Source organism: Lepidochelys kempii, chromosome 23 (assembly GCF_965140285.1).
Source record: "Lepidochelys kempii isolate rLepKem1 chromosome 23, rLepKem1.hap1, whole genome shotgun sequence".
NCBI classification, from domain to species: domain Eukaryota; kingdom Metazoa; phylum Chordata; order Testudines; family Cheloniidae; genus Lepidochelys; species Lepidochelys kempii.
The window spans coordinates 2,572,276-2,585,099 of record NC_136402.1 but is presented as its reverse complement, the minus strand read 5'-3'; the positions used below and the strand labels follow the sequence as shown (position 1 = coordinate 2,585,099).

General features: G+C 52.6%; 1 protein-coding gene across 2 annotated transcripts in view; it reads right to left on the bottom strand.

The window, feature by feature from the left end:
• The window catches only part of MEIS3 (Meis homeobox 3), a 35,212-nt gene extending 22,834 nt beyond the window's left edge, over positions 1-12,378 (bottom strand). The window contains exons 1-3 of one of the 2 annotated variants that reach the window (XM_078850086.1): positions 11,462-12,378; positions 8,679-8,881; positions 559-706 (exon numbers count right to left, since the gene is read on the bottom strand). In XM_078850086.1, coding sequence (XP_078706212.1) covers positions 559-706; positions 8,679-8,881; positions 11,462-11,473 — 363 coding nt within the window. In that variant the 5' untranslated portion in view covers positions 11,474-12,378. The remainder of the gene's footprint in view (positions 1-558; positions 707-8,678; positions 8,882-11,461) is intronic. The other variant, XM_078850087.1, reaches the window with a different exon arrangement.
• Between the last annotated feature and the right edge of the window lie 446 nt (positions 12,379-12,824).

The following is a 12,824-nucleotide window of genomic DNA, read 5'->3' as shown; positions in this document are numbered from 1 at the left end:
CCCAGAACATAAAAAGAGAGAGAGCAAAAGAAATCTCTCTTTCCCCAGAGCTTCCATGACATACCCACATGCGTATATTTCACTCTAGGCTCTGCCCTGTGGATGTATTTTAAAATATTCCCACCCCTGCTGCGGCCCAGCCCCTCCTATGCAAGATCAGATTTCACCCCTGTCTCCTTTTTAAAAGTCCTTCCAAGCAAGCATTGCGCTCTCTCTCTCTCTCTCTCATTTTTAAGCACGATGCAGCCTCGTGTACGCTCTCAGCCTGTCCAGGACATGTCTATAAACGCAGGATCAACACAAGGGTTTTTGTTTTGTTTTGTTTTTTTGGCAATGATTGAGATAGCAGCTGGGCCTGATTTGCAGAGTCTAATTCAGCGCTGGGTCTTCCAAGTAGTTCCCCGAATTGAGCCACTGATCAGTCGATTTTACCCAGGGGGTAACACTAGAGCGAGTCGGGCCCCAGCGTTGGCACGGCTTCCCCTGCGTTCCTCTGGCCTTAGGTTTCTCCTGCTTTGCTCCCCGCAGACTTGCCCCCCGCCGGCTCCAGACACTGACCTGCTTGGCGAAGACGGCTATGTCCTCGTTGAAGGAATCGGAGGAGCAGACGTCTCCACCGGGGTAAGAGCCCGAGGTATCCCTGGGGGAGCAGGTGGCCAGCTCACACTTCTCAAAGACCAGGGCCAGCAAGGGGAACAAGGGGTGCCTGCGAGACAGAGGCGAGGTTAGAGGCGGACACGGGGGGTGCAAGGCACACGCATTATGCAATCCAGACACCCCGCTGATCAGTGCCGGAACAAGGTTAGAGAAGGCCCTGGGGCAAGGCTACGTTAGCCCGGGTAGCCCCCCCAGCTGCATCCGCCCCTGCTCACGGAGGGAGGCAGGAGAGGTCCCGAAATCTGCCTCCTCCCCTGAAATCTGCTGCCGTATAGGTAGGGCCCCATAACCTGACGGCTCCTGGCGCGGCTGCCTCGCTTGCACCATTGCAGCTCGGCCACTGCAACGGCTTGCACGCACGTGCACAAACGCCGCATCGCGTCCATGCCGTGCAAATGTGTACCCAGCCCATGTGTAACACACACACACACGAGTGTGCAATACTCGTACGCCACCTGCACCCCGCTGTACAAATATGAACACGCACGCAGTAGTCAGTCGTGCCCACGGATCCATTCGGTGCGGTCCATAAACCAAAATACGCACACGCCGATGTTCTATAACGCATGCGCACGTTGTCTGCAGTGTGATTTGTAGCCCTGTCAGTCTCAGGATATTAGAGAGACAAGGTGGGGGAGGTTTGGAGTGAAACAACTTCAGTTGGAGAGAGGGACGAGCTTTTTCGGCTTACACAGAACTCTTCCTCGGGTCTGGGCAATATTCAGAGCTACCCTCCCCTCGTTGTCCTAGGACTGCGGAGGTGTTAAAGGGCCACGCTCTACCTTGAGCGCTAACTACTTCCACTAACCAACCTGTTCCACCTCGCTGCGATGCTCGGAGGACCTTTCCCAGACCCGAAGACAGCTCGTGTCTCTCATCCACAGAAGTTGGTCCAATAAAAGCTATTCGCTCCCCGGCCTTGTCTCTCGAACCCACCCAGGGTGTAATATGCGCAGTGGCCATGGGTGAGCATCCCCGTGCTTGCAGCGTAGGACACATGCTGGGGAATAAAAGACTCTGTCACGCAGAAGTATGCACAATGTGCAACACACGTGCTATACGCCATCTACACACAAGTGGAGACGCACCCACAGCGTATCACACAGACGGAGTAGCCTCTAGACAAGCCCCCTGCTGTTCACATACCCATGGGGTGCAGTGGATTATCTCTGCGCCATATTGTGCAGAAGTGAGCAGACAAAGGCTATAAATACTAACCCTGTAGGTGACTGTTACGTAAGTGCACGCTTTCCAAGGACAGTTATATACAGACTGGAACGGCATTAGTGTATATACACACACAGAGCAAATACGCAAACAGAGGGCCACAATCCATGTGTGGAGACGGATATAGACAGACACAGGGCATATAATTAGGCTGGGCAAAATTAGATTTTTATTTTTTAATAATTTCAAGGTTTATTTTTAAGCATTTTCCCCCATTCCTGTTTATTTTAAATTGTCACAGTTGTGGGAATTGTGGGGGGCGTCCGGCAATCACTAGTTTACGACAGTCGACGCTGAGATTCAAAAAGCTTTATAATCATGAAAAGGCAAACCGTCCATCTCATGTCAAAATAGCCCAAGTAAAGAAACTCTAAGCAGTTCACAAGCTGCATTTGCACTTTGCTAAGCTGTAAATTTCTGTTTTTATCGATGGAAATATTTCGTTGGCCCATGCAGTGCCATCACCGTTTTCTGATGAAATATTGAATCCTTGGGAGCCTAAATATAATTCATATAGTGAATACATAGTACGTGACTATTGTATGCAGCATATGTAGCCCTGTGGTAGGAATTGTAGGCACTGGTGTATAATACACAGAGTGACGTTACTGGTGGGTACAGACGCAGTGTGCATAACACACAAGACAGCATTATTATGGACACAAATCAGCCGTCAAGAATTATGTCATTCCAAAACCAGTCGGAGAACACGTCAATCTCTTCGGTCACTCGATTACAGACCGAAAAGTGGCAATTCTTCAACAAAAAAACTTCAAAAACAGACTCCAAGGAGAGACTGCTGAATTGGAATTAATTTGCAAACGGGATACAATTAACTTCAGCTTGAATAGAGAGTGGGAGTGGATGGGTCATTACACAAAGTAAAACTATTTCCCCATGTTTATCCCCCCCCCCCCCCCCCCACTGTTCCTCAGATGTTCTTGTCAACTGCTAGAAATGGCCCACCTGGATTATCACTACAAAATGTCCCCTGTCCCCCCCGCGCTGTCCTGCTGGGAATAGCTCACCTTACCTGGTCACTCTCCTTACAGTGTGTAGGGTAACACCCATTGTTTCATGTTCCCTGTGTATATAAATCTCCCCCCTGTATTTTCCACGGCTTGCATCCGATGCAGTGAGCTCCCGAAAGCTTATGCTCAAGTAAATGGGTTAGTCTCTGGGGTGCCCCAAGTCCTCCTGTTCTTGTTGCGGATACAGACTAACCCAGCTGCTGCTCTGAAACCTGTCATCGTTACTGTGTGTCTATGTACACAAATATTACACACAGACACAAGGCAGAGCGCTGTTACTGTGAACACACGCAGCGTATGTAATATACATGTGCATTAACGGAGCTGGGGGAAGAACAGATTCGTCTCAGTCCCTGGGCAGCTTTTAAAAGTGTGTTTGGGAGGGAATCATTTAGAGCCAAAGGTTTTGTTGAAATAAAATTGAAAAGCTGTTCTGACCGTTTTAAAACAGTGTTTGGAACTTAAAAAGAAAATCAAGGAAATTTTGAAACAGAAAGTTGTTGGAAACCACAAAATACAAAACGGTTTGGTGTGGAAAATGCCACCTGCACAAGAGGGAATGTTCTGAGGGCGTGTGCACGCGGCTAGGGGATGCCTAGTGCATGTGCACACACACATGGAGTGTGACATTTAAAGTGTGTACACACACACACTCTTTACACACTACACGTGCATAGACAGAATTTTAACCTGCATGCATCATTCGGACACGCACACCCCTTAGCTGTGTGATATGCCCGGTGCCACCAGGCAAAGGCACCCTGATTTCCTTCCTTGATGGGCCATCGCCCATTAGTGTAGCTGGACTGTGGTGCCTTTCTGGATCAGAATTGGCACCACTTCAGAGAGAGGGGAGAGAGCTGCTATAGAGAAGACACTGGATTGAGCTGGCAACACTCACTTGCTTGGGACCATTCTCTTAAGGGAGCAAGGTCCAGCCCTAGGGGGAGAGGGGGGCTCAGAGGAGGCGGAGGGAAGGGGTGGTTTGCGAATGGGAGAGGCGAGCTCTCTCCATTACTCTGTGTTCGTACAGCACCAGGCGCAAAGGGGACCCCGTTTCTATTGGTCCCTGGGCACCCACCATAATACGCCCAATACATTAATAATCGACATGTATGTAAAAAGCAGGGAGCAGGAGACTGGGAGTAGGAACCAGAGGGTTAGGGGAAGGGGGAAAACATGGAAAGAAGGAAAGAAAATTAGAGGAGAAAGGGAAGGAGAAAAAGAGAAAGCAGAAAAATGAAGGGGGGGGAGGAAATACACAAAGCACATAAAATGGACATATTCTACACACGCTCCCTCTCTATACTCTGGATGCACTTTGCGTAGTACAGGGAGGTTCGTAATTCACAGGTATGCACAGAAACATACGTATTATATATATACACAGCCTGATACAGATGCATATAGAATGCGTCCGCACTCTACAGCATCGAGAGACTGAGAACGTGCACATGGTGAGTATTTCTACCCAGACAGTCCTGTATACTGCGTGTGCAAATATCATATGTAAATACCTCACGTGCCTGGGAATATTTGGGAGGTGTGTTTGCACTCTGCAGCAGTATATCCTGTGTACAGCAAGATGGCATACAGCTGTGCGGACAGGGGTTTGTGCGTATAGATGCACTGCAGTGTATAGGACTGATGCACACGCCTCACATAAGAAACGTCAAACCAGTGGGTGTGAGGATATCCGCATTGTACTCCGCGGCGTGCTTAAACACACAAACACATATATTGACGCGCCATGACATGCTCGCAAAACTGACATGCAAGCGGATTTTGAGGGTGAGTATATCTTTTATAACATGTTTGTGTGTGTTGGCATCATACCCCGCTGTGTGTTTCCACACCCCCCCCCGCCCAGCAGCATATAACGCTGCCCCACAAAACACATGCTAAAAGTTCTGCTCACACTCAGTCAATCCAATGCAGGCACAGTGTATAACACCTACTCCCACATTGGGTTGTGTTTACATGCATGGAAGCTGCCAATCCAGATGTCACATTACAGCTCCTCCGTTAAATATGGTTCCAGACACACTATACACACTGCGGCCCTATGCTACGCTCTGCGTGTACGCGGACATGTACGCTCACTGATAGCGTCCCAGATTTATGCAGCCACGGCCAGATCCTCAGGTGGTGCAAACTGATCAGTGGCCATTAACTTCCCTGCAGCGACCCCCACCTGAGGATCGGGCCCATGCTATGAAATTTTGTTTCTTTTCGAATTTAAAACTGCCACTCGACACAGCCACCACCCACACGTTGAAATGTGCGGTAAAGACGTGCATAGCAAGGCAGTGTCCTGTACACTGTGTGTACACATGGACGCACACAAGTGTGTATATACAGGCCCAGTGTACTACTGATGTGCGAACACACACACAGAGTGTGCAGATCATTTACACACTAGAGACAACGGCTACTTATGCAGGCATTTCCACAAGTGCAGCGGGCGTGTAAAGAGGGCGTACAGCGCTACCACTGGGCAATGCTTTGCTCTCACTTTACACTCATCTGAACAAACACACAAGCCAGCAGGGAACAGGGATTTGGGCCTGGAGAATTCCTGCCTGTCCAAAACAGTCTATACGTACAGATACAGTGTGCAACATTAATATACTTTGTGTGTGTACGATTAGTATACTTCGTGTGTACGACGTGTGAGAGAGGGATCTTGCTCACTGTGTGTATAAATATATATACACCCAGAGCATGCCATACATACATCCGCTGTGTAAATATATAGAGAGACACAGATACAAAACTATTCTATAGGTACATAGACACAGTGTACCACATTGTTACACACGTCACAATGTTACTGCACACACACACACACACAGAGAATAACCGACAAATGAACAGCTAGCCATGTACACACATACACACATCCTATACCCGGTGTGTAGCTAAAGATCCATACAGGCATTGTGTATAACACAGCATATTAAGGACAGATTTTTAAAGGTATTTAGGTGCCTAGATACCTTTAAAAGCACATATTTACACCGCATGTATAGCTAGAGATATACACTTGGTAGCTGTGTATATAGAATATACCCAAAATGTTGTCCACCCAGACATGCCGTGTTGGCAGTTCAATACTTTCCACTCGTGTAGCCCTGTTGGGCCCAGGATAGTAGCAAGACAAGGGCGGGGTGGGAATAGCTTTTGTTGGACCAACTTCTGTTGCAAGCTTTCCAGCTTACCCAGCGCTCATGCAGTATAACAGCTAAGGCAGCGAGTGTGTAATATATCGATTCTATCGCACTGTGGGTACAAAATGTCCCATAGACGCACAGGGTGCAGCCCTGATCACACTTCGTGGACACATGCGTATGCCATATACACACGCTGATCAGGGACGGTCTAGGGCTGGGGCTCTCACTCTTCCCAGACAACTGTTCCCCGCTCAGGAGTCTGATTTGTCTTGCGTTCCCCCCCCAAGATTCACCTCACTTAAAAGCGACTTGCTGACGAAATGAGACAGAAGCATGGAAAAGTGTCACCGCCGCACTGTTGCTGACGAGTGGCCGACTCTCTCATTTGTAGGATATAATTGTAAAACACATCAATCGGAATATCAATATTGCGCGGACATTTCCGTGTCCATGTACAGGCAAGTCACTGTCTGGATGGAATTTGAGTGGGCACTGACTTGGCTAGCGCTTTTTACGTATCCTGTTGTAAAGCCAGGCAAATCTCTAGACGAGCTGATGTACCCCCGGGAAGAGCTCTGCACGCCCCCAGAGGTACGCATACCCCTGCCTGAGAACCACTGGGATAGGGTTACTTGGTCCCGTCTCAGCGCGGGGCCCTACATTCCTGTGATCGTTTATATATCCCCACTCGCACACATATATATCATACACACCCACACACAGCCAGATAGATCCACATAGGCCAGAGCAGCCTCTCTCTCTCTCTCTCCCGCTCCATCGAGACATACACTGTGCATTTCCAGCTCGCTGCACAAGTTCACACAGCATATGCTATGTAAATATTGGCAGCCAACATAAGCCATGTTATCTCCTCAGTGTGTCTCTCCCTCCTGGAACTTGAGAGCTGGCCTGTCAACCCAGCAGCCGAGCCGAGAGTCTCCACAGAGCCCACGAGTAAAAACAACAAATGGTTGCAAATTAAAAGCAGCCCCCACTCTGGCAAAGGGGGCGCGCACGTGTGGGGGGGGGAAAGGAGGGGGAATTTTATGCCTCTTGGGGCAGGAAAATATTCCCTGCTCCTAGAAATGTTCACATGGAGCCAGAAAAGCCAGGATTCGAAGAAAGCGGCTGGCAAACTTTGATGCCCCTTGTAGCACCTGGTCCCTATTCCTCCAATAGTGACTGCGAAATCTTTGGGGGTGGGGGGGAAGGGGTCTGGATGGGTTCTGTTCTTCCCAGTTTTCGGCTCTTTCTGTCCTCCACATTGGCTGCTGACCTTCTCCAGAAGGGAGCTATTTCTCCCTCTTTCCCTTCTGGGCTGTTGCCTTCTATTTCTCCTTTTGTTTTCTATCTTTCCCCCTTTCTCTTTCCTGTCTCTCTTCTCCCTTCCCCCTTCTGTTTCCCTCTTTCTATTTCCTCTCTCTTTCCCTCCCTCTCCCCTCCTTTCTGTCCCCTCTTTCTCCTCTGTGTTTTCTCTCTTTCTTTCCCTCTTTCTCTCCACCTTTCCCTTGTCTCCCTATAAATGCAGTGGGTCCATGTCTGACACCTCGGCATTTTTCACTTATTTACACTTTCCCAAGGGACAGGGTGGGTTTAGGTTTCAAGGAGGAGGCTGTGTTAAATAAAGGTGTATTTCATGTCCCCTCCTTCCCTTCCCTGGGTCTTTCCCTGTCTTGGATTTCTGGCCTCACCTGTAGAAAACCTCTGGACTTTCTGATGCAGCCTTTTCACCTGCCTGGAAAGGCACCCCTCTTCTCCAGCAATGACCCCCCACTTCTAGTCCTGAGCGCAAAATGCGACGGGGCCGGGACCTGACCGAAGGTCCATAATTTTGATGGCCCCAAATTGCAGAGCAATGAGAGACCAGGACACCAAAGTGCTCACACCAAGCCGAGAAAAACTTCCTCTCCCCGGGCCTTCAGAATCACCCCCCACTCCAGGGTCCCCCGAGCCACTTCTCTCTGCTCCCCTTGGAGCCAAACTTTGCGTCCTTTCTTATTGGATTCGTCCACACGCCCCGCTCCCTCACTCGGGAGCCCCATTTTAAAATGACAACCCGGCCTTTCCCTCTCATAGTGCCCTTTGTTTTGTCTGGGGTGGGTAAATCTCTCTCTCTCCTGGAAACTACCAGGATGACAGGCGGAGAGAGATTCCTCCTTGAAATACATGGTTAGAAACAAACAAATCCCCCCGAAACTGGATGGGGGAGAAAACAGACAGAAAACGGCTAGACAGCCAGCCAGCCCCGGTCCTGCTAGAAATTAGACTGATCCACGTTCAGAAATCTCGACCGCAAATTACCTACACGCCCCCCTGAAATAAAAGGGAGAGATGCAGATGGTCCCACCAGTGGTGAAACTGACCAGAGCCTACTGGACCCAGGGGTCCCCCGGTCATTAGATGGACAGCGCCCCGAATGAAGTGACAGCCTCCGAAACGTAGCCAAGCAGACAACGCCTAAGTCCAAATAAAACAGCTCCGAGGCTTTTCACTCGCCCAAGAACCCCCCGACACCTGGGCCAATCCTAGGGAGAACCCCCCCTCTCTGGGAGTCCCCCTCCCTTTCCAGAGCCCAGCCCCGGCTCCTTACCCGTAGATCTCATCCTTCTCCCTCTTCAAGGCGTCGGTATTCCCCAGCCCCGGGGGCATGCCTGCCCGGTGGGCTACCCCGGCCGGTCCATACGGCGAGCTCTGGCTCAGCGGGTGGTGCTGCAAACTCCGACCCGAGTGAGGGTCCCCGAAGCCTGGCAAAGCGACTCCATCCATGGCAGGGTAATGCACCAGGTCATCGTACTGCAAGGCAGGTGGATAACAAGGGGGGGGGGGTGAGCCAGGGGGGCCGCCCGCCGGCCGAGTCCCCTCCCCCCCCCCCGCCCACGGGCCGTGAAGGCACAGGGGAAGAGGGGGAGGAATTTTTGCACCCAAAACATCCCTAGGCAAGCTCAGATCCGGGGAGCTGGAGAAGTAATTTTTGCCCAGACCTCCTCCGAGGCACAATCGGGCCCGGACGAGTTATTCTGCCCGCGACAGGCGTCCCCTAACGAAAACCGAGGCATGTGCGTTGGTTTCGTAAAGAAGCGGGGTTGATCTGCTCTGTATTGGGGGGCGAGAAGCGGAGAAATAGAAACCCTGCCTCACAAGGCTGGTGAATTGCATTGATTTGATTTCCAGCTTAAAATAAAAACCAATGCCGCTCTTCCCCGACCCCCTTTGCCATCTAAACATTCTTTTCGGGGTAATTAAGCTCCTGCCCGGCGACCTTGTTAATTTAACTCCGGCACCTCGGCGGCTTTCACGACCCGCCGCTGCAAACCGTGTCACTTTCACGCCACCAAACGGTGCGGTCAGTTTCAGCCCAGCCCAGTCGCGGATCCGAAAACTGATCCTCTCGCCCTGGCTGGGAAGTCCCCCCCCGTCCCCCAATCTCCCACCTTCTCGCCTTTAAAAAAAGTTTCTAACGTTGAGGCGATGGATCGTCTTATTTTCGTGCAAACGTCGCCTTTACCACGCTGTTTGGCCCCTGGGGTTGCTTTAAAACGCGTTTTCAGCCTATTGTCGAGGAGGGAATCTGAGGTTTAAAATATGAACGCGCTCCTGAGTTCCCAGCGTCTTGCTTGAAAATCTTCCCTCCTTGGTTCCTTGTAAATAAACTTTTAAATCCTCCATTTGCCCGTCCCTTAGATGTCGGTCTCTAACTAGCAATAGAAAGAGACTCTCAATCTCTCTTTTTAAAACACTGAACTCTGTGAACTGAGGAATAATTTATTCAACAGGCTTTCCACCTTTTACCTGAACCAGACCTTTTAAAGGGGAGGGGGGGAGGGAGGACTGTGAAATTATTCCAACGTGACAGCTATTCTTATTTAAATATTGCCGACTTTAGTCCTCAAGCCTGTCCGGCCAAAAGCCATTTTAATTCTCCATTCGCCGTTTGGAGGTTGTTTGACGCTGGAGTGAGTTGAGGGGCTTCGATTTTTACGAGCGGGAGGGAAACTCTGGTGGAAACACGGGGGTCACTTTCTTTTTAAAATCTAACTAGACATGCTGCGTACTTTGCAAAGCCGATCGGAGTTTTATTTGCCCCTTTTAAACCAGTCGTTTACCTCTGTTTTCGCTCCCAGAGCCCATCCTGGAGCTCTCGCGTAATAATGCGGCTCGTGCCTCGTTTTACTCCACTTTGTCTCCCCAATCTTCTAGGGCATTTTCAAAGCGCCCCGGCCTTCCCCAGCCCCGTCTCCCTTGCTCCTTTTGAATGACAAACTTTTCTCTTACGCCTGGAAACTTAACTCGCGCAGGGTGTAGAAAATACGGCTGGATGATGACTGGTCTTTCCCCCCAAGTCTTGAGGAAGTGACTCGGGGTTTTTTTTAACGTTGGCATTAACCCCCCACCCACCCCCCGCTTTTAGCAGGATAGGGTTAGTTTGTATTTTAACAGCTGTGCGGATATTTTAGGGTCGCTAATAAGATAGAGGCCGGGCCGTTTAGGATGTCTGCGTCAGATCCTGAGAAAGCTCGCAGCGACATCGAAATGTGATTTCAAAATCGGAGGAAAATCTTTCAGGAACCGCTGGCCACATTTCTAACAAGCGGGCGGGCAGCTCCCGCCCCTGAGATCAGAGTCGAAACTAAGTTGTAAAAACGTCAGAAACGAAGCACAAAGGACCCCCGATTAAACGGAAACCTAATAAAGCCCCGAAACGAGCAACCGCGGCGTTCCCAGCCCCGCCGGGAGTGGAGAAAGTCAGGACACGCCGGGGGGGGGGAGAGCACAGCCGAGGCAGGAGCCCTGTGCGGAATCACAACCCATCTACGGATTGTGTCGACACACACCCCTTCATCGCCCGGCTCCCCCCGGCCGGGACAGGGGAGGCAGCGGAGCCAGCAGCCGGGACAGGAAACGGAGCAACGCTGGGAGACAACACAAAGCGCCTTCCGAGACCCCCCCCCTTTTTATTTTAAAGAAAAAGTTAAGTGTAAACATCCCCCCCCCCGAACCCCGGAAAAAAACACACACACACACCCCATCTGGCACTTGCAGAGCAAGCCCGGCAGCGGGGAAGAGAGGGACCCGGGTGCCGAGCGAAGTGCGGAGGAAGGAGAGAGACCAGGACGAGAAATGATCCCCCCCCTCCCCCCCCCCCCACGGACACACACGGCTGCCTCCATCCGCCCCGCTCATCCACACACAACCCGGGCTCTCTCTTGTTGGAAGAAGGGGCGGGGGGGACGGTAGCGATTCAGAGCAAACCCCCCCCCCCCAGCCACCCCCCCTTTTCAAATCCCAGATCCCCTTCCGAAAGCCCCTCGCCAAACGCATCCGTCGGCCGGGCCGAGACGCGCCTCCCGCGGCCCGGGGGGGACTCGGACCTACCCTTTGTGCCATTGGGTGCCCGGCGGTTCCGTCCAAGTCCGGGTCCTGCTTCCTCGCGCTCTCGCTCGCAAGTGGGCTGCGTATGGGGGGCGAGGATCCGGGATCCCCCCCCACCCCGCCCCCCACCCCAGGCTCTGGGTCCAAAGCGCTGCAAACAATTCAGGGCTCCTGGGGGGGGTGGGGGTCTCCTCCTCCCTGGCTTGGTTAACCCTGATTCAGTGCTGGCCAGAGAACTAATGCAAAGAGGGAACGCATTGGTGGATGGGGGGGGGGGGGGGTCCTGGAGAAAGCGGGGGGGGGGGGGGTTGCAGTCGATTTCTCTCTCTCTCTTTCTCCCCAGCTGCCCGTCAAGTATTCAGAGCTGTCAAAGGCGGAATGACTGATGATCCTTTAAAAAAACCAAAACAACCCACCCTGGTGCTGGGCTGAGGAAGGGGGGGATGGGGGAGGTGAAGGCGCAAACACCCCCTCCCAAAGCACTCTGCTGCTTTCCTTCCCCTTCCCAAAGCAGGGGGAGCCCCCCCCTTCCCACCCCTCCCTCCCCCAGACCTCTGCCCAGAGAAGATTTCTTGCCTTCCAATTTCGGGGGGGGCTCCTGGGGGGAAAGCTGGAAGAGGGGTGGGGTGGGGGGGGACAGATCTCTACAGCCCCCACCCCCTTCAAGAGATCAGGGCCCCCCCCCACCCCAAAAAGCTCCAGCGCACAGGAGAGGGGGGGGCCGGGCTGGGCTCGGTGGCAGGTTCCCGTCTCCCGGCTCGCTCGGCTTCCTCCCCGGGCTGCGGCAGCGGGGGACGGTCCCGGGGCCGGGGCTCGCCGAGGAGGAGGAGGAGGAGGAGGAGGAAGAAAGATGCTCTGTCTGCCCAGCCCCGGGAGCTGTGAGCACATCCGGAAGTGGAAGGGGCTTTTTCTTTAACCCCTGCCTGGCTCGCCGGCTCGGAGGCGGATCCCCCCCGCCCGGCTCCTCTTCCTCCTCCTCCTCTTCTTCCTCCTCTTCTTCCTCCTCCCCACATGCCGATCTCTCGCTCCCCGCCTGCTGCTGCACCGGCCGGGCCCCGATCCAGCCCCATCCCCGGCTCCCACGGGTGTCTGTCTGGCCCCATATCTCCCCTCCCCCCCATCTCCTGCTCCCTCGGGTGTCTGTCTGGCTCCACACCCCCCCAGTCTCTGACTCCCACGGGTGTCTGTCTGTCTGTCCCCTCCCTCCCCGTATCCCTCCACTCCCCCCACCCAGTTCCCACAGGTGTCTGTTGGTCTGTCTGTCCCCATATCCCCCCCCACCCCCGGTTCCCACGGGTGTCTGTCTGTCCCCTCCCTCCCCATTCCCCCCCCCCAACTCTGGCTCCCACTGGTGTCTCTGTCCCTT